This window comes from Pelophylax lessonae (assembly GCF_965119305.1).
Source record: "Pelophylax lessonae genome assembly, chromosome: 2".
In the NCBI taxonomy this organism is placed as follows: domain Eukaryota; kingdom Metazoa; phylum Chordata; class Amphibia; order Anura; family Ranidae; genus Pelophylax; species Pelophylax lessonae.
The window spans coordinates 382,500,687-382,528,377 of NC_138769.1; the positions used below are offsets into that span (position 1 = coordinate 382,500,687).

A 27,691-nucleotide genomic window follows, 5' to 3' on the forward strand; every position below is an offset into this window, starting at 1 on the left:
CCTATTATAGTGGGACATTGTTAAGGATCCTTTCACAAAGGCATTCCTAAGACGTCACTAAATAGAAAAAACCTTTCACTTTGCTGCACCGTTGAGTGTTATCCAAGAGCCCAGAGCTCACAGTGTCAGTTTTGTAGACAACTGCAGGATTGCCTCCTCACACATACAACGTAGTAAGTTATTAATATTATTTATAAAGCTTTCTGCTTTGTTACTACATGTGCTATAGTTCTGTATACTAACTTACCATTTATTGATTACTTGAGGCTTTGACTTATTTTTTAATGCAGTGTTGGGCCTCATTCACATGAGCAGCATATGAGTTAACGTGCAATACACTAACTTATAGGTGCTATTTATAACAGACAATTTATTTGCATAATGCATGATAGGAGAAGAACGTGATTTTGACAGGTCATATGACCAACCCCCCCATCTGCTGACACTCCCCCTCTTCTTCCTTCCCATTTAATAAAATGATAGTGTAATTGCTGTAGTCCCAGAGAAACAAAGTAGAGGAATTATTTGTAAGCCATACCTGACGTGTCTGTGTTTTAAATTTTTTTTTTGTAAGCAGTGGAATGGCTGTTATAGGGTCATAATGTTGATATATTTATGAGCACCTATGTGCATTACGCATGTTGTTCATTAAAGCAAATGCATTTTTTGGTAAAAAAAATGCAAAGTATCTAAGTTATCATTCCATGTAAATGCTTTAAACACATGTAAACTGATGCTGATGCATACTAACACATCTAACATACATTCATTGAAACAAAAAAAACACAAAAAAAACACAAAAAACTGAAGTAAAATAATCTACATGCGTCTGTAGATTTCATAGAAACAAAACGTTCTGGCCTCATATGTGTGTCTGTGGTAACGCGCAGTGTAAAAGCGTAATGAAAATATTATTCATACAGCTAACAACTTCTATTGCATTGCATTGACAAATACCTGTAGTTTACAAGAAGCAAATGCACACTGATGTAAATTATTTGAGGCCCCCATTCACACTAGTGTGTTTTCTCCTATGCTTCTTGTCACACTGCACTGCACGACAATGGAAATTACAATATTTTCTATGATGCTTGTTCACATCAATGCAGCACAGCTGCAGCGTGTTTCTGAAAAGGCGCAGACACTTCTTTGATGCAGTTGCAGCTCATTTTTTTTGCCCAATAGACTTTAATGGGAGTGCAGGTAAACTGCAAGTATACTGAATGTACATGTGTTTTTTAGTGTGTTTTGTGCATAAAATCCAGTCTCCTTCTACAAAAAAATAAGCATTAAAAACACATAAAAAGCACAAGTCGCATTACAAAACCACATTCTATTAACATAGAAAATATATAAAGACTGAGGTCAAAGAGGAAATAAATCCCTTATTTATCAAGGCAGATCTAAAAACAGCCAGTCTCTTTCAGCTTTATTAAACATTACTGGTGAGTGGTGGCCACTGGCCAATAAAGGCTTCTGTAAGCAGAATAGCCATGTAAATAAGAGTATCTTCAATACACCTTGGTCTCCTGAATGTGACCTTTTTACTAGAAGGTCTGTGAAGTTAATGTAGCATGTTCCCTGGAAAAAAAGCAATCTAGTTTCCATTCCACAGGTCATTGTTAAAACACACTCAGCAAAGCCAAAATGGGTCCTCTAAATAAATCATCAGCTATGATGTGAAAGAAACCAGATATGACCTAAAAACTGCCAAAACACATTAAACATGAAGTTTTGGTTAATATCTTTCTGGTTTTTGTTGTATAAATTGTTTTAATAATAAAAATATTTAAGTTGCCATTGTTGATCTCTTTAAAATATAGTAGTTATTTGACTGTCAGGGTGATCCAATGGCTTTGATACTGCGTGCAGCCTGCTAGGTCATAGCAAAGTAAGAACTCCTGGTAGGCCTGTAAAGGCCCGTACACATGATAAAATTATCGAACGATCTGTCTTCCGTTTTTTTGTGGCATGCTAGTCTGATGTGGAAAGTGAAGAGGTTATTTTCATACGAATTTTCCCATATGACAGAATTCTACTTCAGAAGTGATGTCATGTGTTAGATTGCTTTGTATGTGTTCTTTTGTCTCTGAGCATGCCTAGTCTTGCTCTTAAGATTTTTTTCCGTTGAAAACTGTACTAATGAGACAAAAATCAGACGTTGTATTACGGACGACAAAAATTTTATAGCCTGCACATCAGGATTTTGTCAGCCGAAAAAGTCTGAGTTGGCTGTCGAAAGCACCATACTAACAATCTGAAAATCGGCAGATCGGTCGTCGGACGAATTTTCCCTACAGATTTTCTTATTGTGTGTATGGGCCTTAAGACCTAGTTGACCGTGGAAAATCTTTAAATGTGTTGCACTGAGGGCCACACCTAAAGTAAAAAGAGAGAAATGTAAAACACACAGCTCAGAGCACTCTTATAGCATTGGGAGCTTCACATTTGCACACCCAGCCACGACCCTGTGTTTACAAGTGATAGTGGTGAGCAAGGAACAGAGGGTCTGAGGCAAAGGTGGTGGAACTGAGTTCCTCCAAGTTCCAGCTGAAAAAAAAGCCCTGGTAACAGCTATGGTCAGTTAGAAAGTTAGAAAGTATTGAAGCATTAGCACAGACAACTAGCCTTTTCAGAAGGTGAACAATGGCAGCCTATTTCTCTTAGAAGAGTTTTCTTTTTTTAATTTTTTTTTGTTTCTCACTCACTGTTGAATTTGAAATTTACATTAAGGAAATGCAACAGGAGTCAGTAATTGTGGCAGGGAGATCTTACTGTTAGATCATTCATGAATAAATATAAAAATCCAGGGGCTGATTCAGCCTACCAGGCTCCATCTATAACTTAAATATCTCTTTTGGATAGATTGACCTCTTTTGTTTCTTTAAACAGGACATTAGAGCCTTTCATGGAGTGTACTATGTCTGTAGATATCTCGGACGGCTCACCAAGTGGTAAGTAATTTTATGTTGATGTGTATACCTTTTCAGTACTTATATTATGCTAACTGATTACACAGAGCTTTACAGACTACTAATCAGTGCCAGTTCTCCTAATATCCCAGGACAATATAAAAAGGGAGCCATTTGACCTACCAGTACATTTTTGGATTGTAGGAGGGATTCCTCACATAAACAGAACATATAGACCCCAATCAGATAGTCAGAGCCTTTAATAAACCCAAAGCTGTAAACAAGAGTGCCACCTTGCTGCCTACATTTTGGATATGATAATAAAGAATCTAATAGTAATTAGTCACATGGTCAAAAAGGTTTGCACCACTGGACTTTGTATTATGTCCCCAAATTAATGAATCAGTATTTATGAAATGCTTAGACTTAATTTTCAATATTGCATACAAAATATGTTTTCATAATAAAGAAGAACTAATACTAAAGGCAAAACTTTTTCATTTTTATGTTCGATGGTTGTTTATAAGGAAAGTTATAAACTTCATACATTTTTTGTATCCCATTGGGAAGATTTCCCTTCACTTCCTATCCCATAGCCAAAACATATAATGTGAGGACATCCCTACAAAGTGAGATAATCCCAGTCACCAGGGTTTACCAAGACTAGCGTCCACATTGGAAGAATTCCTCCCTATTTCTGTTCTGGTGACAACTTGTGATTTTGCTTTCACTTTCGCTTTCATTGAGGACAAATAGAAAGGGTAAATCTCTCTAATGAGGGGCACAGGCAGCAATAAACATCTAACAGGTGTTCTAATCCAGCTAAACCCTATCTAAATCTGAAAAAAAAGTTTTTCCTTTTAGATTGCACTAAATCTCAGGTCTGAATACGTGGGCAAGGCCCCAGGTGAAATTAAAAGGGATCAATTTCTATTTGTAGGCTAGCAGACCTCTCTGAGCAATATGTGAGAAGATAAGAAAATCAGTGAGAATATAAAAATGGAAGCTGCCATTTCTGACTGAAAGTCTTAGGATTGTCATCCTTCTCCTTTTTTCACCACTTGGTGATGGTGAGTCACTGATCTAAAAACAAGGATGCATAACTTTTCCAACTGAAACTTTCGAGGTAGCAAAGTCAAAAATGGCAGCCCGAACCCTGTACCTTTTTAAAGTCAATAGTGGTAGCCTCCATATTTCAACAGGTTCATTAACCCCACTTGTCGACCACCTAACGTACATGTACTGCAGCAGGTCAGCTCTGTTTCGCAAAATCACGTACCTGTACGTAATTTTGTGCAATAGGCACTAGGGGCGCGCACGCACCGCCGGAGGCGCGATCGCGCACTGATGGGACAAAGGGGAAGCCAATCAGCAGGTCTGCCGTACCCGATGTCTGCCAGCCACCCGCGATTGTTCCTGAGACAGGCAGAATGGCGATCTGCCTATGTAATTAAGGCCGATCGCTGTTCTGACAGGGGAGAAGATAGAGATCTTGTGTTCCTGCTAAGACCAGATCTCTGTCTTCCCCCATTTAAAGCAACCCCCACACCTCTTAGGGACACATTTAAACTAGTGATCGACAGATTATCGGCAAAGCCGATATATATCGAGGGCCGATATGCACTTTCCCCGATACAGTGCCTTGCGAAAGTATTCGGCCCCCTTGAACTTTTCGACCTTTTGCCACATTTCAGGCTTCAAACATAAAGATATAAAACTGTAATTTTTTGTGAAGAATCAACAACAAGTGGGACACAATCATGAAGTGGAACGAAATTTATTGGATATTTCAAACTTTGTTAACAAATAACAAACTGAAAAATTGGGTGTGCAAAATTATTCAGCCCCTTTACTTTCAGTGCAGCAAACTCTCTCCAGAAGTTCAGTGAGGATCTCTGAATGATCCAATGTTGACCTAAATGACTAATGATGATGATAAATAGAATCCACCTGTGTGTAATCATGTCTCCGTATAAATGCACCTGCACTGTGATAGTCTCAGAGGTCTGTTTAAAGCGCAGAGAGCATTTTGAAGAACAAGGAACACACCAGGCAGGTCCGAGATACTGTTGTGGAGAAGTTTAAAGCCGGATTTGGATACAAAAAGATTTCCCAAGCTTTAAACATCCTAAGGAGCACTGTGCAAGCGATAATATTGAAATGGAAGGAGTATCAGACCACTGCAAATCTACGAAGACCTGGCTGTCCCTCTAAACTTTCAGCTCATACAAGGAGAAGACTGATCAGAGATGCAGCCAAGAGGCCCATGATCACTCTGGATGAACTGCAGAGATCTATAGCTGAGGTGGGAGACTCTGTCCATAGGACAACAATCAGTCGTTTACTGCACAAATCTGGCCTTTATGGAAGAGTGGCAAGAAGAAAGCCATTTCTTAAAGATATCCATAAAAATTGTTGTTTAAAGTTTGCCACAAGCCACCTGGGAGACACACCAAACATGTAGAAGAAGGTGCCTTGGTCAGATGAAACCAAAAGCAAACTTTTTGGCAACAATGCAAAACGTTATGTTTGGCGTAAAAGCAACACAGCTCATTACCCTGAACACACCATCCCCACTGTCAAACATGGTGGTGGCAGCATCATGGTTTGGGCATGCTTTTCTTCAGCAGGGACAGGGAAGATGGTTAAAATTGATGGGAAGATGGATGGAGCCAAATACAGGACCATACTGGAAGAAAACCTGATGGAGTCTGCAAAAGACCTGAGACTGGGACGGAGATTTGTCTTCCAACAAGACAATGATCCAAAACATAAAGCAAAATCTACAATGGAATGGTGCACAAATAAACATATCCAGGTGTTAGAATGGCCAAGTCAAAGTCCAGACCTGAATCCAATCAAGAATCTGTGGAAAGAACTGAAAACTGCTGTTCACAAACGCTCTCCATCCACCCTCACTGTGCTCGAGCTGTTTTGCAAGGAGGAATGGGCAAAAATTTCAGTCTCTCGATGTGCAAACCTGATAGAGACATACCCCAACGACTTACAGCTGTAATCGCAGCAAAAGGTGGCGCTACAAATTATTAACTTAAGGGGGCTGAATAATTTAGCACGCCCAATTTTTCAGTTTTTTATTTGTTAAAAAAGTTTGAAATATCCAATAAATTTCGTTCCACTTCATGATTGTGTCCCACTTGTTGTTGATTCTTCACAAAAAATTACAGTTTTATATCTTTATGTTTGAAGATTGAAATGTGGCAAAAGGTCGAAAAGTTCAAGGGGGCCGAATACTTTCGCAAGGCACTGTATATCGGAATCGGCCTTTTGATTTACCGATATTGCCAATATTTCGGAAAAGTGCATGTACCAGGGTGATACCTGCAGTTAGAGGCATCACCCCGGTACCGGTGTCAATAGCCGACGGTCGCCTGTCTTGTAATGACAACCGATGCGGCTGAGAAGCCGCTCGGCTGTCATTCCAGGGAGTGAATTCCTTCTGTGGCTCGCCCAGGTCTCCTGTCCCATCGGAAGACCCGGGCATCCTACCTTCACCGCCGCCGTCTGACTGGGTCTCCATCTGCACTGCCGCCATCTAACCGGGTCTCCATTTGTTTGAATTTGAATGACATCACTTCCGGGTACTGGTGGCGCTGAATTCAAATACCTTACAGCATTCAAAACAGACAAACTTGGCGTTTTGAATGCTTTTAAGTGCAGAGGAGGGGTTTGGGGTCTTTTAGACCCCCAGATCCCTCCACCACAGTACCTGTAGATATTAAAAAAAAAAATTAATTTTATTTTATAATGTCCTAAAATATCGGCAGATATCAGCCGATACCGATATCCAATGACCAAAATATCGGTATCGGCGGTAAAAAAACGATATCGGTCGATCAATAATTTAAACCTTTGATCGCCCCTGATGTTACCCCCTTCCCTGCCAGTGTTAATAGTACAGTAACCAGTAACAGTGCATATTTTTAGCACTGATCACTGTAATAATGTCACTGGTCCCCAAAAAAGTATCAAAAGTGTTAGTTAGGTGTCCCATTTGTCTGCTGCAATGTCGCAGTTCCGTTAAAAAAACCCTGATCGCTGCCATTAGTACAAAATAAATAAATAAAAATGCCATTAAAACATCCCATAGTTTGTAAACGCAATAACTTTTGCACAAACCAATCAATATATGCTTATTAGAATTTTTTTACCAAAAATATGTAGCAGAATACATATTAGCCTAAATTTATTTAAATTTGTTTATAGCACAAACAATAAAAACCGCAGGGGTGATCAAATACCACCAAAAGAAAGCTCTATTTGTGGGAAAAAAAGGACATCAATTTTTTTTGGGTACAGCATTGCACGACAGTGCAATTGTCATTTAAAATAACGCAGTGCCCTATTGTAAAAAATGGCCTGACCATTAGGGGGTAAAACCCTCCGAGGCTGAAGTTGTTAAACAGAAATCTATATGCACTCTAATACCTCCTCTTGAACAGAGACTTGTAACAAATAATTATTTAAAATTAAACTTGTCATGAAGCAGACACCGGCATGAGAAGGTTCACTAATATCAGTATCCCAGAAATGTTATTTGTTCAAGGGTTTAGACATCAAGGCATTACTCATATATTGTTTGATTCAGGACAGGTTAAAGACTCCATATCACATTTTACAATTATAGCACATACAAGGTACAATGAGGTATTACACAAAACAACCAATCCAATGGACAAAGTCATAGTCAAATGACTGCCCTATGGCATCAAGTTGGGTCTCTGATGAAATATTATGCAGTAGGAAAGACCCCCTTCAAAGTCCTAGGGGTATATTTCTTATGCAAAGTTAAGTTCAGAAGTCGATTTAGTATGTGGCCATACCCCAGAGACAAAGCATTATCCAACATCACTGTTTAACTTAACCATGATCTTGTACAGTTTAAAGCCAGCCATAGATGGATCCACGCATTTATGAGAATCATAGATGTGTGCGATGATGGGGGATCCCCTCCCACTGAGCTATTGTGTTCTCCCGGTAGAGGGGTTGGGAGGAGCCACAGTCTCCAGCCTCTAGCAATAATTGCATGTAAATTCTGACAGGATGATTGTAGCCAAGTTGATCAATCAATCAACTTGATTACATTCACTGCCCATACATGGTCTAAATCTTGGTCAGTCCCTGCTGAACCGGCAGAGATTCAAACCATCTATGGCCGGCTTAAAGTGGCCATACCTGGAGTGTCAATCCACTGGCCCCATTTTTTATCATAATTCTAAAACAGATTTTCTTTAGATAAACTCATCTTATTAGCGCTTCTTACTTAACTACACTTGTCACTCTTTTTTCAGTGTACTTCTATATTGGAGCAAATGACAGTGAAGAAGAGGATGAAGGATTTGAAAATGATTACAAGTAAGACACATTTGTGTGTGTAAAAATAACTATATATGCACATACCAGGAGTATCCCCCATATAAAAAACAAACACACACATACACCAAAAGGATCCATTTATAATACAAGGGGGGGTTACAGCACAGTGAGCATTAACCTATAAGCTTCATCAAAAATAATATACCATTTCAGGCATCCTTGCCCTTTTTAGTTATCAACCTGGAAATGAAAATATCATTCATTGATCAGGTCATGAATAGCTTCTATATATACACAACACATCAGATGCTAAAAAGGTATAACAATGTATTAACATTTACATATAGAAAACACTTGCTTATAAAATGTTTTTTTTTTTTTTCAGTTTGCATATATTGTTCATGTATATATGTTCAAGCTGGCCAGTTGCATCACACTTTGGTAGATGGTGTTAACTGTGTACAAAATGATTTATTTCATCAGGCCAATTGTACTAGAGGTAGTGGTGGGCACTACAAATGCAGTTGTCTCCATGCTTGTACAGTAGTTAGTCTAGATTTAATAAGAGCTCATCTTTCTTCTATCCTTCTTATGAACCTCAGTATGCTATACAGTACCGGATATTTAATATAGTCCAGTATAGTATACCAGATAAGTTACAGGCGGTCCCTGGGTTACAAACAAGATAGGGACTGTAGGTTTGTTCTTAAATCGAATTTGTTTGTAAGTCGGAACAGGTACATTTTTTAAGTGTGCTCCAGCCAAAATAATAATTTTTAAGTTTTTGGATAGCATAGGGAAGGGTTAACACCCCTGTACCATTTGTTTTGCTGTCTGTACCCCTGTTCAGAAGACTTCATCTCACTTTCTGTCCCTATGACAATTGGATTTTGAACATTTTGGGTTGTTGTGGAAACAAGGATTGGTGATAAAGCTTCAGTGGAGACACCTTTTTCAGATGAGAACTCCTACAGGAGTGAATTTCCCTTCCTAGGGGTAGATCTCTCCTCACTTCCTGTTGTCTCCTTCCATTTGTAAGTAGGAGTCGTTTGAAAGTCAGATGTTTGTAACCCGTGGACCGCCTGTACATCACTTCAGTTTGTAGTCCACTTAGCAGTCTGTTCAAATAAAGATAAATTTGATTTTGTGTCCTCAGGCCTCATTCTACACCATGTATACCACTTTTTACCCAGCTATGGAATGATATAAGAATTTGGGAAGAAGGGCAAGATCCACCGCTTAAACTTGCAATAGAAATACTGAGAATTCTGCAAGGACTTAATTTGACTCCTCAGGAAAGCAAGCAATCTTGGGTTTACAATACGTATCTGGTAAGTTTTGAAAATGGATAGTGCTCAGAAATGCCAAGTGACAACATTGCTCTCAGTATCAGAATCTTCATCCAGGCATTTCTGTATATTACCACAGTGCCTTTATCTGTAATGTGGTGATTATGGAACACACCTGCTGGCAGTGTTAGAACACCCACTCAATGTTTCTAAAGCTGGCCATATATACAATGCCTTGAAAAAGTATTCATACCCTTTGAAATTTTCCATATTTTGTCATGTTACAACTAAAAACTTAAATGCATTTTATTGGGGTTTTATGTGATAGACCAACAAAAAGTGGCACATAATTGTAAAGTGGAAGTAAAATGATACATGGTTTTCCCATTTTTTATATCTGAAAAGTGTGGCATGCATTTGTATTCAGTTCAGGGATTATTTTCCTTCTGCCCACATACGGATGCTGTATAGATGTGCGTGTTCTTTTTATCCTGGTAATTACAAAGAACAAAGTAAATTGAGGGAACTTTACTAATTTAATAAGTTGCTTCCTTTACTGTACAGCATTATTAGTTTAAAGCATATGTAAAACCAAAATGTTATTCATTTTGGATAGAGTAAGGGATGATTAAATCCCAAGTCAATTTTTCCTCTTTTTTTCACCACCTATGTCCCATTGAAGAGGTTTACCTTCACTTCTTGTTGTGTAGACACAACAGGAAGTGAGTGGAAATCTCTCCAATATGAGGAAAATCCCATCTTACAGCAGATAGTGGTCAACACATCATGTCTCCCCATCAAACCTTCTTTCTACTTTATTTCTGCTTGGTGGCAATCTAAACTTTGGGATTTTCCCATCACTTTCTTCTCAAATAGAGAGGGTAAATCTGCTCTGTGGAGACACGTTTGCTTCCCTGACTAGTTACAGCATCTTTGAATAAGTAACTGCTTGGCGTGTGCATTAGAGTGGAAAATGTTGTCACACCACTCAATTCTCTGCAACTGCAATTCTCTGCAACTAGAGAATTGTGGTGGCCAGCTGAGTATAATGTAGGAGAAAAACTCAGTCTCTTCCTGCCTGTGGCCTACCCCTTACAGAACTGACAAACTCACTCACTTGCACTGCATCGCTAAAGTTACCTAACTAAACCTCAACCCAGCCCTTCTAATTATCATGCCCCTAAAGCTTGCAACCCTATCTGATGTTCTCCCTGCTATCTAGGGAACTTCAGGCTGGGGCCCAAACTGCCCAAACTAGTAAAGCTAAAGGGGCACATGTCTATAAAGAAGGAGAAAAGAGCAGATCTCTCCTCAGATTAGGAACACACACCAGTCATGTGATTACAACATATGTCACAAGACCGGTGCATAGGGGATAACACTTTGTTGTAGTTCCACAAAACTCTCTCCTTTCTAGTTTTGATATTATCATGCTTTTGTTGTGTTAGGGGAATGAATAGATTAAATGTGGGCCCATTAATGGGATGTTTGCCTTGGGGCTTGGGGGGACAAGAGGGGCAGCTGTGCCATATGCAGTGTTTTTATGTGGGGGAGGGGGCACCAACTGGTTAGAATGATCACTGGTCTACAGCACAGTCCTGTAGATCTCTCCGAGGCAGGCCATACATGATTCAACAGTGGGTTGAATGAAAAACAAAAAAATGAGCCAATTCACTCATCCACACATTCGATGTGGAAGTGGAATCTTTCCTGCTGAGCTATTGTACTCTGCTGGTGGGGAGCCTTTGATCAGTGGCGCCGGCTATGGCCGGCAGCACTGATCTTTCAGAGAAAACCCAACAGGCTGGTTGTACACAAGTCGATTTATAGATCGACTTGTGTACAACCAGCTAGCCCAGACATGGACTGATATTCAGCCAATCCATTCTGAACTGGCTGAATTTTGATTCATATATGGCTGGCCTAAGGCAGTTGAGCCTTAGCTGCTGAATCTCATGACCAGCTTCTCTGTGATGATAAAATCAGACAACCCATGAAATGAAAAAGTCTACCCTCCTTCCCGTCATGATAAAGGGATTATTTATCTTCTAAGCACAGACTGAATGTGTTTTTCAGCTTAAAGAGAAGACGAATGATGCGCGTATCTTCTCATTATTTAGCAAAAATGAATACACAGCAGGAAGGGCCCATGACATCACTGAGCGCTTCCAGGTCTACATGAAACACAAATGATACTGAAACAAGTGTGGTTACAGCTGGGAATAAGATCTTCTGGAAACAACAATTTCTTAAAATTGCCCAGCCTCTGTAATGTTTTATTGTTGTCTGTCTTCCTCACATCCCCTCACTTTTTGCCTTAGTGGCCACCATCACTGGAACAGAAATTCAAGGGAAATCCTGCCTAAAAGGGATAGACACAAACAGTAATAAAATACTGAAAAGTTCTAATTATTCCCCATTCTATACAAAACTAAATCAAATGTTTTGGCTAAATATCTACTTTAAAAAGTAAAGAAACAGTAATGTAAGAAGTGTAGACTATGTGTTAAGAATGAATAAACGTCTCATTTGGTTTAAATGTTTACATTGCAGAATAGACGGGTCGCTAAAGTCTCAGAAGCTCTGCAGGAATACAAAGAGCAACTTTGTACACAGGTAAGTGAATTTTCATTGTAGCATTCAAAGTCATTAAAGACATGAATGCTGATAATAAAGTTAAAGTTAAAATGTTCTTACTGGTATGTATAGTGTAACTGATTTGTTGTTTTTAAGAAGTTCTTATTACAGGTGGTCCCCGGGTTACAAACAAGATAGGGACTGTAGGTTTGTTCTTAAGTTGAATTTGTTTGTAAGTCGGAACAGGTACATTTTTTAAGTTTAACTCCAGCCAAAAGAATCATTTTTACATTTTTTAGATAGTATAGGGAAGGGTTAACACCCCTGTACCATTTGTTTTGCTGTCTGTGCCCCTGTTCAGATGATTTCACCTCAATTTCTGTCCCTGTGACAATTGGATTTTGAAAATTTTGGGTTGTTCCTAGGGGAAGATTTCTCCTCACTTCCTGTTGTCTCTCTCCGTTTGTAAGTAGGAGTCGTTTGTAAGTCAGATGTTTGTAATCCGGGGACCACCTGTACTAGAAATGAGTAAACCTTTTGTAAACTTCTTTGTCGTTGATTTGCACAGATGAAAGAAATGGAAGAATTTAAAGCTTTATCTATACAGCTTTTTTATTGAACCAGGTGATAAAAATTATTAACCAACTATGTGTAAGCTAGTAGCTGGCAACCAATAGGAGAATGAATCCTACTTTCCATACTTCTTCAGAGGGAGTTGCACTATATGCTGACCCTGCTGCTTCAGGCTTGAGTAATAAGTTAAACAAGCAAAAAGTTGAGGGGAGCAAATCCTGAACATGTATTTCTAAAGCTGGTGCAGCTATGAACCAAGCGACATGCATATTAAAAAAGAATAGCGCACACTTGCAAAAGAAATGACTATCAAATATGAAGACAATACATAAATAAAAATGGGGATTTGGTCCCACCATATGGCCATATCGTGCTCAAGCCCACCACTATGTTAAAGTACCCCATTGTCAGTGGGTCCTACACTATCCATAAAAAAGGATTAATCCAGCCTCTATAACCCTTGGAGACAACACTCCTTGCTGGGAGAGATGTGCTAATGCACTACAAGGGACTCCTCCTATATCTACTTAATAGTGGACTCTGATAGAGTACAGGTGTGTGTGTGTGTGGGGGGGGGGGGGTGCTCAACCACAGAAGTCTGGTCAGACCGAATACATAATAAACAAGCAAAAAGTTGGGGGAGCAAACCCTGAACATGTATTTCTAAAGCTGGTGCAGCTATGAACCAAGCGACATGCATATTAAAAAAGAATAGCGCACACATGCAAAAGAAATGACTATCAAATATGAAGACAATCCATAAATAAAAATGGAGCTTTAGAAATACATGTTCAGGGTTTGCTCCCCCAACTTTTTGCTTGTTTATTATGTATTCGGTCTGACCAGACTTCTGGGGTTGAGCACCCCACCCCCCCCCCCCCCCCCATACACACCTGTACTCTATCAGTGTCCACTATCAAGAAGATATAGGAGGAGTCCCCTGTAGTGCATTAGCACATCTCTCCCAGCAAGGAGTGTTGTCTTCAAGGGTTAGAGAGGCTGGATTCATCCTTTTTTATGGATAGTGTAGGACCCACTGACAATAGGGTACTTTGACGTAGTGGTGGGCTTGAGCACGATATGGCCATATGGTGGGACCAAATCCCCATTTTTATTTATGGATTGTCTTTATATTTGATAGTCATTTTTTTTTTTTGCATGTGTGCGCTATTCTTTTTTAATATGCATGTCGCTTAAATTTAAATTAAATTTCCATGCACTTTGTCAGCAGCTACTATAATTCACATCAGATCATAAAACAAAATTTATGCCTCAAATCATCATAGACAATTCATCAGCATTAGCAGTGCTCATACGATGTAATATATACAAATATATATATATATAGATATATGAGATATACAGTATCTCATAAAAGTGAGTACACCCCTCACATTTGTGTAAATATCCTATTATATATTTTCATGTGACAACCCTGAAGAAATTACACTTTGCTATAATGTAAAGTAGTGAGTGTGCAGCTGGTATAACAGTGTAAATTTACTGTCCCCTCAAAATAACTCAGCACACAGCCATTAATGTCTAAACCGCTGGCAACAAAAGTGAGTACACCCCTAAGTGAAAATTTTCAAATTAGGCCCAATTAGCCATTTTTCCTCCCCGGTGTCATGTGACTCGTTAGTGTTACAAGGTCCCAGGTGTGAATGGGGAGCAGATGTGTTAAATTCGTTGTTATCACTCTCACTCTCTTATACTGGTCACTGGAAGTTCCACATGGCACCTCATGGCAAAGAACTCTCAGAGGATCTGAAAAAAGAATTGTTGCTCTACATAAAGATGACCTAAGCTTTAAGAAGATTGCCAAGACCCTGAAACTGAATAGCAGCACAGTGGCCAAGACCATACAGCGGTTTAACAGGACAAGTTCCACTCGGAGCAGGCCTCGCCATGGTCGACCAAAGAGGTTGAGTGCACGTGCTCACCATCCTTTCCAGAGGTTGTCTTTGGGAAATAGACATATGAGTGCTGCCAGCACTGCTGTAGAGGTTGAAAGGGTGGGGGGTCAGCCTGTCAGTGCTCAGACCATACTGCATAAAATTGGTTTGCATGGCTGTCATCCCAGAAGGAAGCCTCTTCTAAAGGTGATGCATGAGAAAGCCCGCAAACAGTTTACTGAAGACAAGCAGACTAAGGACATGGATTACTGGAACCATGTCCTGTGGTCTGATGAGACCAAGATACATTTATTTGGTTCAGAGGGTGTCAAGCATGTGTGGCGCCAACCAGGTGAGGAGTACAAAGACAAGTGTGTCTTGCCTACCAATCAAGAATGGTGGTAGTGTCATGGTCTGGGGTTGCATGAGTGCTGCCAGCACTGGGGTGCTACAGTTCATTGAGGGAATCATGAATGCCAACATGTACTGTGACATACTGAAGCAGAGCATGATCCCCTTCCTTCGGAGACTGGCCACAGAGCAATATTCCAACATGATAACGACCTAAACACACCTTCAGGATGAGCACTGCCTTGCTAAAGAAACTGAGGGTAAAGGTGATGGACTGGCCAAGCATGTCTCCAGACCTAAACCCTATTGAGCATCTGTGGGACATCCTCAAACATACTGTAATGTCTCTAACATCCACCTGCTCTGTGTTGTCATCATGGAGGAGTTGAAGAGGACCACAGTGGCAACCTGTGAAGCTTTGGTTTCAACATTAATGGCTGTGTGTTGAGTTATTTTGAGGGGACAGCAAATTTACACTGTTATACAAGCTGCACGCTCACTACTATACATTGTAGCAAAGTGTACTTTCTTCAGTGTTGTCACATGAAAAGATATAATAAAACATTTACAAAAATGTGAGGAGTGTACTCACCTTTGTGAGATACTGTGTGTGTATATATACACATGTTTTTTTCAGCCAGCGGTCAACTTTCTTGTAAAAGAAAATCCTAGCTAATTAGCCACTGAATTGCTTTTACATGCAGTGGGAGGGGACAACCCCCATCTCCTGCCATCTTTTGCAGTTCTTTTGGGTTCTCCTGTCCCACCAGGGAATTCGAGAGTGCAGCCAGTGGTTCCCCCAGCTAACCATAGAGCTGACCAAAACGGCTTTTTCATTACTCCTGGTTTCACCGGATGTAAACAAACCCTTAGTGGTTTGAAAAAAGCATCCAAATATAACAGTCTTGGTATGATCCAAAGCTTTTAGGGGCAGATGAGAGATCTGGGGGTCTAATAGACCCTGGATCTCTCAGTAAAGAGTACCTGTCACTGCCTTTGCTATCACAGGGGATAATTATACTGTGCTGTAAACAGCCTGTGCATGGAGATCCTACCCAGGAGATCCCACAAACTACAAGCTGCCTGCAGAAAAGTATAGGGAAGGGTGGAGAGACACCCAGTCATTCTGCACAAGAAGAGAGAGCAGCATTGACTGGTCTTTATTACAGTAAGCTCCTGCAGAAGGTTTCACAATGGTGTACTGCACAGATCTGGAGGAATTATGCAAAGCACATCAAGTGTAAAAAATCCAGAGACTCACAATGCTGCATCAGCAGTATTCTCTAATACAAAAAGGAATGTAGTTGGGAAATGTGAGCTTTTTCTATAGAATGATCTAAAGATAAAGCAACTGGGTAGTTGCACTTGCCAAGTGGGCTAACAATTATCATTAATGTGCCTTTCCTCATGCTTTACAAGATTACTCTATAATACTTAAATACTTTTGTTAAAGGTATTTTCCATTCTTGAAGAATGCGAACAGCATGAACATACTGCTTTAAAGGAAGAAATACAGCAAATTAAGGTAAAACCAGTAGACGGTTACATTTTTTTGGCACCTGTCCTATTATTTGTAACAATATTTTAGCATCATAATATTGTAACTTTGCAAAATGTTTATTTTCCAGAGGCAGATTGAACAGGCAAAATTAATATCGTTTCAAAAGAGGCACAGGATGCGCAAGGTGAGAGAAATATTTGTTGTATAAGATTGTTGCATTACACTGCTAAATATATTATTTTATGCTTTTATTTTTGTTCCTTGATAAGTAGTCTACAATTAAAGTGGTTGTAAAGGCTGAAGGTTTTTTTACTTTAATGCATTCTATGCATTACAGCGGAGTTCCACTCGTTTTTTTGTGTTTATTAAAAGTCAGCAGCTACAAAAAGTTTAGCTGCTGACTTTTAATAAACACACATTCACGTGGCCGCCTGAAGCCTCGCTCCTCTCCCTCCCCTCTCTGGAGCAACTACATCTCTAGTGTGGGTACCCGGCTGTGACAGCTTGCAGCTTCACAGCCAGCTGCGCACTGCGCATGCGTTAGTCGCGCTGCACATCATGTGCGGCCAGGCAATCTTCTGGGACCTCTGACGTGTCACAGAAGATTGCAGGGAGGGAGGGAGGGGGAGAGGAGAACTTCCGCAAAAGTGGGAGCAGGTACCTGTCAAATTTAGGTACCCACTCCCCCCCCCCCAAAAAAAATGACATGCCTAATATGGCAGGGGGTCAGGAGTATTTAAAGCAAAAGTTCCACTTTTGGGTGGAACTCCGCTTTAAGGTAAAAAAAAACCTTCTGTGTTAGAGTATCTCCCAGCCCCCCCTAATACTTACCGAAGCACGATCCAGCAATGTGCACAAGAGCAGTGTCTCTCTCTTCCTTCTCACTGGACATAATGATTGCCGTGGGAGCCATTAGCTACTGCTGTCAGTCAAATTCTGTGAGAAAGGAGTGGGAGCGGGAGGGAGCCGCCCTGTCTGCATCTATAGGGGACTTGGGAGCAAGCCCATACAAGTACCCCTATAGAAAAAAAAACAAGCTTTAGTATTACTTTAAGGCCTCATGCACACTGGACGTTTATACAGCTGCTGTTTTTGGCAGTTTTTCAGACGTTTTTTTCTGCAGCCAGTAAACTCCCCAGTATGTTATCCTATGTGTCCATGCACACATAGGCAGTTATCAGCAGTTTTTGGCAGGGGTGTTTTCTGGCTGTAAAAAAACAGAACTAGTGGGTTTTAGGAGGCGCTTTTCAGCTGTAAAAACGCTCTAACTCTGTTAAAAGCTAAAAAAAACGCTGAAAAACGTTGCTATTTGGTGTTTATCAACAATTTTGAGCCATAAGCTTTTGTGGGAGTAAAGTTTTGCTAAAAAAAAGCTAAAAAATGCAATAGCTGAAAAAAGCTAAAAAACGCTGAAAAACGCTACTGCAAAAAAGCTGAAAAATGCCTTCTACAGCTACAGCTTTCTAATGACGTTTTGATAACAACCAGTGTGCATGAGGCCTAAAGGATAAGTTCCCTATTCATAACATGTTACATATTACACCCATTTTCGGGGTGTAACATGTTATGAATGTACTTGCCCCCGCACCTCCCACTCCCCCACTGTGACAGCTAGCAGGGAATCTTCTCCTCCCTGCTAGCTTTCAAAAAACACAGCCATGTGGAGCTCTGCTCACTTGGCCACGTTATTCATTTAGTGCCGGTTCACACTTATGCGCTTGTACTGCGAATGCGATGCGTTCTAAATAGTCTCCAATTGCATGCATTTACAAAATACATTGAATTCGTGACGGTCGTTCACATCTATGCGTTGCGATCCAGATGCGAATGTGATGCGATGATAAAAAGGGTCTTGTGCGAGTTTACAGCGTTGCGTTGCGAATTTAGTCTCCTTAGACATCAATGTAAATCGGTCTGGACTCGCATTATCAGTTCAGATATGTGCGAATTCTTATGTGCGAATTCTTATTTTTTGTTTGATTTTCCCCTCAGCTCCATCCCTCCTGAGCTTAATTAACATAATCAACGCAATAAAATTTTCATTACAATCGCGCTGGTACTATTGAAAAACACAAGGTAAACTCGCCCTGCAAATTCGCATTGCAAGCGCAAGCGCATAAGTGTGAACCGGCACTTACAGCTCTCTGTGAATGGAATACTACAAGGTCCAGGTGCCTTTGTGGCTGTCAGCTTGTAGTTTTCCATGAGCTACCATGGCACTGTGAGCTATGCGGTAGTTCATTCATTCTTCCTGTCAGAATGTTTCGGCTTTCTTGTACAAGATACAAGCAAGCCGATACACTGACAGGTCTGCAGGAGACCTGTATAGCACCAGCAATCTTCTGATCATGGGTGCAATGCTTTACGGGTTCCTGCAACAAAAAATAATAAATGCACATTTTTTTACCTGCAAGCAGTGATTATTTTTTGTGAAAAGGTGAATTTATCCTTTAAAGTTAAATTGACAGATACTAAAAAACACCAGTTGTATATTCCTTATAATAGCTAGATGTATTTTTCTTATACAGTTAGCATAAGTAAACTGAGTGTTGATCAGCCTTAGATAATAATGAATGTGAGAGGCAACAGCAATTAGATTCCCCTGCATGTGCATTTTGTAGTTTTAAAAGCTGTTTATTAGTTAAATTGCTCATCTGTTTCATATACGTAATAGTTTTTGAGACTCACTAGTGCCAATTATAATACCATGGTCCAACCACATCTGGAGTAATCTGTCCAGTTCTGGTCGCCAATCCTCAGAAAGGATGTGTTTGAACTGGAGAGAGTCCAGAGAAGGGCAACTAAACGAATTAGGGGATTGGAGGACCTAAATTATGAGGAGCATTTACAAGTGCTTGATTTATTCTCCCTGGAGAAGAGACGCCTGAGAGGGGACATGATAGCGATCTACAAATACCTCAACGCTAATCTCAGAATAGAAAAAAAATATTCAGTCACAAGGAATGTAAGAGGACATGTGGCCACACAATGTGATTAAAGGAGAAGCGATTTAACCTCAAGCTACGAAATTGATTTTTTATAGTAAGGGCAATAAGATTGTGGAATTCTCTTCCATTATTGGTGGTAACTGGGGAGAATATGGCTACTTTTAAAAGACTCTTGGACGTACATCTCAAAGATCAAAACATTCAGGGGTATGGGAAATGAATACGTCCACAAACACCTACACAGGTTGAACTAGATGGACTATTGTCTTTATTCAACCTCAAATACTATGTAATCTATAAACATGAACTCTCTGTTTTACCTCTAATACAGTGGCCATTACAAGGAGTGTTGTATTTTTCACTACTGTTACATTACTGAAACTGTGCCTGAAGGCTTGCGGCTTTGGTAGGGAAGAGGAAGGGTACATCAGTAGGAACATTTGGGACAACAAAAATATTAGAAGTCAATACGTGATTAAATATATAAAGGCCTATACATGACCAAATATGTTTGTTGGGTGGACTGACCCTTTAAGTACCTTTTTATAAAATCCCGTGTACTTGAAATATACTGTAAAATGTATAAATAGCAATTTTAAGCATACATGCATTTACTTCACTGGCAGATTGTTTATCATCGTTGTGGAGAAAAGCTAGCTGTTTAGACACCAACAAGAATATAATGAACTGTTTTTTATTTTCAGAAACATTCATTATTACGAGATATTAAAGAAGCTTTGATTGGATCGCAGCAGCTGAAAGCGGTAAGGATTATTATTTTAATGAAAATGACAAGAAAAATTATGGGAAAAGCAAATATTCCTGAGTTCCAGTTAGGGAATATCCTTCTCTCCCCCTTCCTCCTTTTCCCTCCACCTTCTCTTACCCAAATTTTCTCTTCTTTTCATTTGCTTTCTTTACCATCTAATACCTACCATCATTTTTCCTTCCTTTTTTCTTGCTTTATCAACTGATGAAAAATATTTGTTTAAATTACATCAAAACTATCTTTCCTTACCATTTGCACAACTACCTAAACGAAAAAAAATTGATATTGTAGCACTGACAAGTGGCAGCAATATCTCAAAAGTGACTTCAACCCACCTTGATGCACTGCATTAGGCCAGCCATAGACCGTTCGAATCTCGGCCGGTCAGCAGAAACCCGAGGAGATTTGAACCGTGTGTAGGCAGGCTGAATGTACCAAGTTGATTAATTGATCAACTTAGTACACCCAGCCTGCCAGATACACTTGCGATTATCGGAGTGGTTGATATAGCCTCTAGCAATAATCACTGAATAAAATAAATGCAATAAATAATGTAAAAAGTCAAATTTCTTCATCAATTAAGGCAAATTTGTATTCTTCTACATATACTGGTAAAAAAAATCCCAAAAAGCATATATTGATTGGCTTGCGCAAACGTTTAAGCATCTAAAAACTATGGGATAGATTTAGGGACTTTTTTTTATAATTGTTTTTACTAGTCATTGCGGCAGACAAATTTGGCACTTAGCAACACTTTTTGGGGACTAGTGACACCAATACAGTGATCAGTGCTAAATAAAATGCACTGTCACTGTATAAATGACACTGGGAGGGAAGGGGTTAACATCAGGGGCAATCAAAGGGTTAACTGTGTTATTTGGGTGTGCTTTCATACTGTATTGGGGATGGACTGACTGGAGGAATAGAGACATCTGTGTTCCTGATTAGCAGGAACACAAGATCTCTCTCTCTCTCTTTGACAGAACAGCGGTCTGCCTTGTTTACATAGGCAGACCGCTGCTCTGTCTCTTCTGCAAATGATCAGTGGGTCCGGACTCACTAATCAGTACCCTCTGTGTCCAATCACAGTGGAAGCAGGGCTCCGGCGCCGTGAGCGCACATGTGCATCAGAGCTGACGATTATAATCACATTCAGGTACAGTATGTGATTTTGCATTTAAGGGCCGACTTTCCGCAGTAAATGTACGTGGGGCGTGTACTTATCCTGTTACATTAATTGAGCCTAATGCTTTTTTAATTGCTGTTCTTACCACTAATTTCCCTGTGTAAGGATTAGAAAATAATTTCTCTTTCCAAATACTAACAAAAAACTTAGAGCCCTTTCACACTGAGGCGCTTGAAAACTGACCATAAAAAGCGGAGTGCTTTTGCAGCGCTTTTGAGGCCCTTTTTTTAAGGAAACGTGACTCAAAAACTGCTTCAAGAACTATTTGAGGCGCTTCTTATTCATTTCTATGGAGAGGGGTGTTTTTTAGGTGCTTTTTAGCACTTCAAATATGCTGCTTGCAGGATTTCTTTCACCGCCCCGCCAGCACACTGCCCTAGTGTGAAAGCATTCATTGATTTTAATGGGAATAAGTTTTCATGAGCTTTACTGGTGCCTTTTTAGGCTCCATGCACACAGGGCGTCATAAAAACGTGCTCCAAAGCTGTTTACTTGACGCCGGGAAACAGCAGCTGTAAAAACGTGCTTTCAGTAGCTTTTTCAATTAGCGTTATTGCACGTTTGGCCACAGTAGCTGTTAGCAGCGTTTTTTCTGCCTCCATTCAAAATCAATGGTTCCCTATGGGAGCCTATTGATTTGAATGGAGGTCGCACCGCAGGTCGGATCAGGGTGATCCGACTTGCGTCGCGACTTGCGCTGTGAGAATCTTGAGGGGGAACTCCACGCCAAAATGGGGAAAAAAATGGCGTGGGGTTCCCCCCCAGGTTCTAAACCAGGCCCTTCGGGTCTGGTATGGAATTTGAGGGTAGCCCCACGCCGAAAAAATGGCGTGGGGTCCCCCCCAAAATCCATACCAGACCCTTATCTAAGCATGCAGCCCGGCATACCAGGAAAGGGGAGGGGACGAGCGAGCGGCCCCACCTACCCTGGATCATACCAGGCCACACGCCCTCAACATGAGGGAGTGTGGGTGCTTTGGGGCAGGGGGGGCTCTTCTTCTTCCTCCGGTCCTCCTCCGACGACATCTCCGGCGATTATGCCGGTCTCTGGTCTCTGCAGCTTATTATATAGCCATTAGGGGCGTGGCCGCCAGATGACGTCATCGGGAGACCACGCCCCCTTGTGTCACACGTTTTTTTCGGCGTGGGGCTACCCTCAAATTCCATACCAGACCCGAAGGGCCTGGTTTGGAACCTGGGGGGGAACCCCACGCCGTTTTTTTCCCCATTTTGGCGTGGAGTTCCCCCTCAAGATTCTCACAGCGCAAGTCGCACCGCAAGTCGGATCACCCTGATCCGACCTGCGGTGCGACTTCCATTCAAATCAATAGGCTCCCATAGGGAACTATTGATTTTGAATGGAAGAAAAAAAAACATATAACGTGGCTTAACGCACGTTAAGCCACGTTATTCAGCCTTTAGCAGCGTCAGACGTTTTTACAGCTTGACGCTGCAGCTCCAGAACGCACAGTTCCTGGGTTTTTTTTGGAGCTGTAAAACGCCTATGCCACTTGGAGCTGCAAAAAAAAAACGTCTGACGCTGCTAACAGCAGCTCCAAAAACGTCCAGTGTGCATGAGGCCTAAGTGTCAAAGCACTTGAAAATCACCTGTGTGAAAGGGCTCCTAAGTAGAAAGAAAGCCAATATTCACAATCATACAATAAAAAAATTATGCCCTGATACACCCTGTGACACACCTCCATCCCTAAGAAACAGAAAGTTGCAAAGATTTGCCCTTGGGACTTTAAATGAGGTGCGACACGCTCAATGATCAAATATAAAATGCAAGTTTATTGGAACATACAATGTCAGCAAGAAAACACAAACAAATACCATTTTATCAAACAGATTTGTGATGTTATACATAGTATATTATATATTCATGGTCCTTCATACTCCTAATACTCCTTCAAATTCTGAAAATCCAAGTGAAGTCACCCATTCTCCATAACGATTATAAATAACTATTGGAATCACACAATACATTTGTTGATTTTATTTAACAAACTGAAAAAAAAAGGTTGAGTTATCTCATCCATATGTGCCCCTGCCAGGACCCGCTGGCATAATAGCCAAGAAGGGAGTCATGATTTTCCTTCTTTTATCCTATTTTGTTTTCTTTTTATGTTTACCACAGGGTCTTGATTTTGTCAAAGAAGACCTATGTATTTTCATCTCACAAGAAAAAGAGTAAGCATTATTATAAAATTAACTTGCATCTATATTTTCCCAGAGCACACTTAAGATCAATACTTTATGACTCAAGTTAATGAAAGCTGTACAGTATAGAGAAATGGGGAAATATTAGGAATGTATTCATTATTTGTAACAAATGATCACACAGACCCCTTTATACTGAATATTTGTAGTGAGGTGCCTAAAGAGAACCTGTAATTAAAAAAACAAAACTGAGCAGGTATAAAGGCTATATCACTATAAGAAAATCAGCTGAACATTTTCTTCCAAAGAGTTTTTGTACGAATTTCGTATAGTGTGTACACAACGTTCGAAAGACTGATTCTGAAATTTTTGTACAAAAATTCTCAAAGGGACAAACTCCAAAAATTTTTCTCGCACAGGAAAAAACGAACTATTTTCGTTTAACCACTTAAAGACCAGCCGTCGCAGATATACTGCGGCAGGCTGGTTCTCCAGCACAAACTGCCGTACTGCAGCTCGCCGGAGCAGGTCTCGGGTGCGCACGCGCACCGCCGCCAGCGCGATTGTGCGCCCGCTTTCTTGCCCTACGGCTAAGCAACGGATGGCTGCCGGGAATCCGACGATCGCTGCACGGACTGACAGAAGGCGGTGTGTCGTTGTAAACATGGCACACCGCTCATCTGTCACTGATTGAAACAGAGCTCCTGTGTTCCTGTTATTTCGGAACACAGGAACCCTGTTTCCATCCACCAGGTCTGGCCCCAACACAGTTAGAATCACCCCCTAGGCACACATTTAACCCATTGATCACCCCTGGTGTTACACCCCTTCCCTGCCAGTGTCATTATTACAGTAACAGTGCATTTTTTTAGCACTGATTACTGTAGTAATGTCACTGGTCCCCTCAAAATTTTAGGGTTCCGATCTGTCCGCCCCAATGTCCTGCTAAAAATCGCAGATCGCCGCCGTTACTAGTAAAAAATAAATAAAAATGACATAAATCTTTCTCCTAGTTTATAGACGCAATAACTTTTGCGCAAACCAATCAAAATACACTTTTTGGGATTTTTATTTCCAAAAATATGTGGCAAAATACAAATTGGCCAAAAATGATGAAAAAATTAGATTTTTACATTTTTTTATTGGGAATGTTATATAGCAGAATGTGAAAAATCCTGCTTTTTTTTTCAAAATTGTCGCTCTTTTTTTGTTTATAGCGCATAATCAAAAATCTGCAGTGATGATCAAATACCACCAAAAGAAAGCTCTGTTTGTGAGGAAAAAAAAAAGACGTCAATTTTTTTGGGGTACAGCGTCGCATAACCACGCAGTTGTGAGTTAAAGTAACACAGTGCCGGACCGCAAAAAATGGCCTGGTCATTAAGGGGGCAAATCCTTCCGGTCCAGAAGTGGTTAATGTGTACCGTTTTCGTACGATTTTTGTACAAGAAGAATCAGAAAAGAAAAACTACGCATGATCAGAAACAATAAACAAAAATAAAATAATTTTGTTCATCGGTTTTCTGTGGGATCGTTCGCCCGATTTTCTTATAGTGTATGCCACAGTTAAGGTGCAGACACCTAGAGATGCCTGCACATATCTGCAGCAAATTCTAATACTCTGCTTTTGTGGCCGAATGCCAGGCCTTTCTGGCAAAGTTCTGACACTTACAAGTCGAGTCAGTGCATGCTGCTATGTAATGCCCCCACACTTTCCTGATGATCTATCAATATGGTGAGCTGCCTCACTGATCAATAAGAATGTGAAGGGGCAGGCAAGCTTGGCACTATCAAGAAAAATAAAAGATATCTAATGATCAACTTCTGTACAACCAGCCTGTCGAATAAACGCCAACAGCTCAGCGGGAGTGATTCCCACATGTACCTCGAATGTGTACATGCAGGAACAGTGTGGCGCCCATAGGTCAGTGTCTACTCTGCCTATTTATAAATCAGGCACTGGTTTAAAAACCCTATGTCTCATATGTTAGAACTCACCAATAAATATAACTAATAAAACTGATGTTGTATGTTCAAAATACTGTATGTTTATGTGGTACAGTTGCATGGTAGTGCTCATCAGTGATCTGCTAATTCATGTTTTGCTATCCCCATTTTCAGAATGAACCGAAGAGGCTCAAAAGGGGAAGATGAGGAAGAAGAGCCTACTGGAAGATGCCTGAGATTGCGGAGGCTCAGCTGGAGAAAATAGATGTTCTAAAGTTTAAAGTGTTACTAAACCCACAACAGTAAAATTAGGCTGTATATGCAATAAAGCATGCTTGTTATACTCAGTGTGGAACTTAAATGGTTAATCATTTGCATGATGTAAAAAGGCTGTTTGATCCTGTCCTCTGTGATCCTCCCCTTCATCCACAGTCCCCAAACCATCTCCTGATAAGACAAAGCCTATGGGGCAAGCTGCACATGCTCAGTTTGGTGTGTATTGCCAGAGAGTTTTTTTTTTGTTCTTGGGAGAGTGCATTGATCAGCGAGTGCATTGATCAGCACAGGGCCAATCAGCACTGTCCAGACAGAGGGTCAGGGGTCCTGCAGCCTCAAAACACAATCAGGGGAGAATGAAAACTCCTCCTACAAGCTTTAGGACACTGATAGAAGTCGCAAGACTGCTATATATTGCTGATGAGAAAAGGAATTTAGCTTATTATGTTATTTAGTTTGTATTTACTAAAATAATTGCATTTCCGTGTTCTGTGTACTGTGAGAGACCAGATATAGTGAATGCAGGGTCCTGGGTTTACTAACACGTTAAAGTATTGATATTTCATCCAACATTGAAGATGTGTATAAATTCACCAGTCACAGTAGAGAAGACATTAAAGAATACCAACAGCTAAAAATTTCCTATGATGGCTTAATATGTTTCATTAATTTCATTCACAAAGCTTTAAATCAGAACTAAACCCTCCCATCCTTTTCAAACAAGAAAGCTGCCATCTTAGCCTATGTTTGATCTGCAGTTGCCAAGGTGCTGCACATGTGACAGTTATGTGACCAGATATTTGATGACATGACAATTCAGAGAGCACAAACAAATGTGACAGGATTCCCTGGATGCCTTGAGCGTAGTTTTTTTTATTATTCTTTTTTTGAGAAAAAGGTACAAAGTAAAAATGACAGCAATAATACAAAAGTACCCAAAACTTGGCAGTGTGAGTAGGTCATGCAGGACTGTACTGCCCTAAACACATTACCCACCTCCCCTCCTCTCCATGTTCTACCTTCCCCCCTCGCTGTCCATCTTTGTTCAGTATCATCATCTCCCACCCAAGAATGTAACGTTTGTAATGTTTTCGAGACCATTAAATTGATGGGTTTAAAGCGGAGTTCCACCCAAAAGTGGAAATCCCGTTCATTTGCTTCCTCCCCCCCCTCCAGTGCCACATTTGGCACCTTTCAGGGGGAGGGGGGAACAGGTACCTGTTTTTGACCCACTTCCCCACTTCCAGGAGACGGCGCCGCGGCGCTGTCCCTTGGAAGTTTGCCTTCTCCTGCTTCCCCCGCCGCCGAGCCAATCCGAATGCGCAGCAAGCTTCGCGCATGCGCATTAGGGACCCGTCTGTGAAGCTGTAAGGATTCACTGCCGGGTTCCCTCACCGGCAATGGCAGCAGCCGACAGCCGATGGAAACATCGGCTGCGTTGCCGACATCGCTGGACTGCAGGACAGGTACGTTTTCTAATATTTAAAGTCAGCTGCTACAGTATGTGTAGCTGCTGACTTTTAATTGTGGGAGAGGGAGGCTGGAGGCTGAAACACCCCTTTAAAGCGGAGTTCCAGCCATTTACTCACCTGTCCAACGGTCCAGCGATGCGGCCGCCGGAAGCCTCGATCCTCTCCCTCGGCGCCGGCATCACTGCTGTGGGCACCCGGCTGTTACAGTTTGCGGCTTCACAGCCAGGTACCCACTGCGCATGCGCGAGTCGCGCTGCGCGCCGTGATTGGCCGGCAATCTTCCGGGACCTCTGACGTGTCCCAGAAGATTGCAGGGAGGGAGGGGGAGAGGAGAACTTCCGCTCAAGGGCGCCGCGGCGCTCCGAGCGGAAGTGGGAGCGGGTACCTGTCAAAACTAGGTACCCGCTCCCCCCCCCAAAAAATGACATGCCAAATGTGGCATGTCGGGGGGTCAGGACTCCCTAAAGCGGAAGTTCCACTTTTGGGTGGAACTCCGCTTTA

General features: G+C 41.0%; 1 protein-coding gene across 1 annotated transcript; it reads left to right on the forward strand.

Moving 5' to 3' along the window:
* Window positions 1–25,806, forward strand: LOC309547403 (uncharacterized protein). The gene is made up of 10 exons (XM_082247246.1): window positions 1–173; window positions 2,893–2,954; window positions 8,222–8,285; window positions 9,403–9,577; window positions 12,089–12,151; window positions 16,385–16,456; window positions 16,560–16,616; window positions 20,085–20,144; window positions 23,473–23,525; window positions 25,617–25,806. The coding sequence occupies exons 2-10, from the start codon at window positions 2,909–2,911 to the stop codon at window positions 25,705–25,707; spliced, it is 681 nt and encodes a 226-aa protein (XP_082103372.1). The 5' UTR covers window positions 1–173; window positions 2,893–2,908; the 3' UTR covers window positions 25,708–25,806.
* Window positions 25,807–27,691: the final 1,885 nt, after the last annotated feature.

Bases quoted from the DNA above. Each gene is read 5' to 3' on its own strand.
- LOC309547403 (XM_082247246.1), top strand. From the start codon at position 2,909: ATGGAGTGTACTATGTCTGTAGATATCTCGGACGGCTCACCAAGTG. The intron at 12,152-16,384 runs GTAAGTGAATTT...CTTTTGTTAAAG, and splicing joins AAGAGCAACTTTGTACACAG to GTATTTTCCATTCTTGAAGA. The intron at 16,617-20,084 runs GTGAGAGAAATA...TTTTATTTTCAG, and splicing joins AGAGGCACAGGATGCGCAAG to AAACATTCATTATTACGAGA.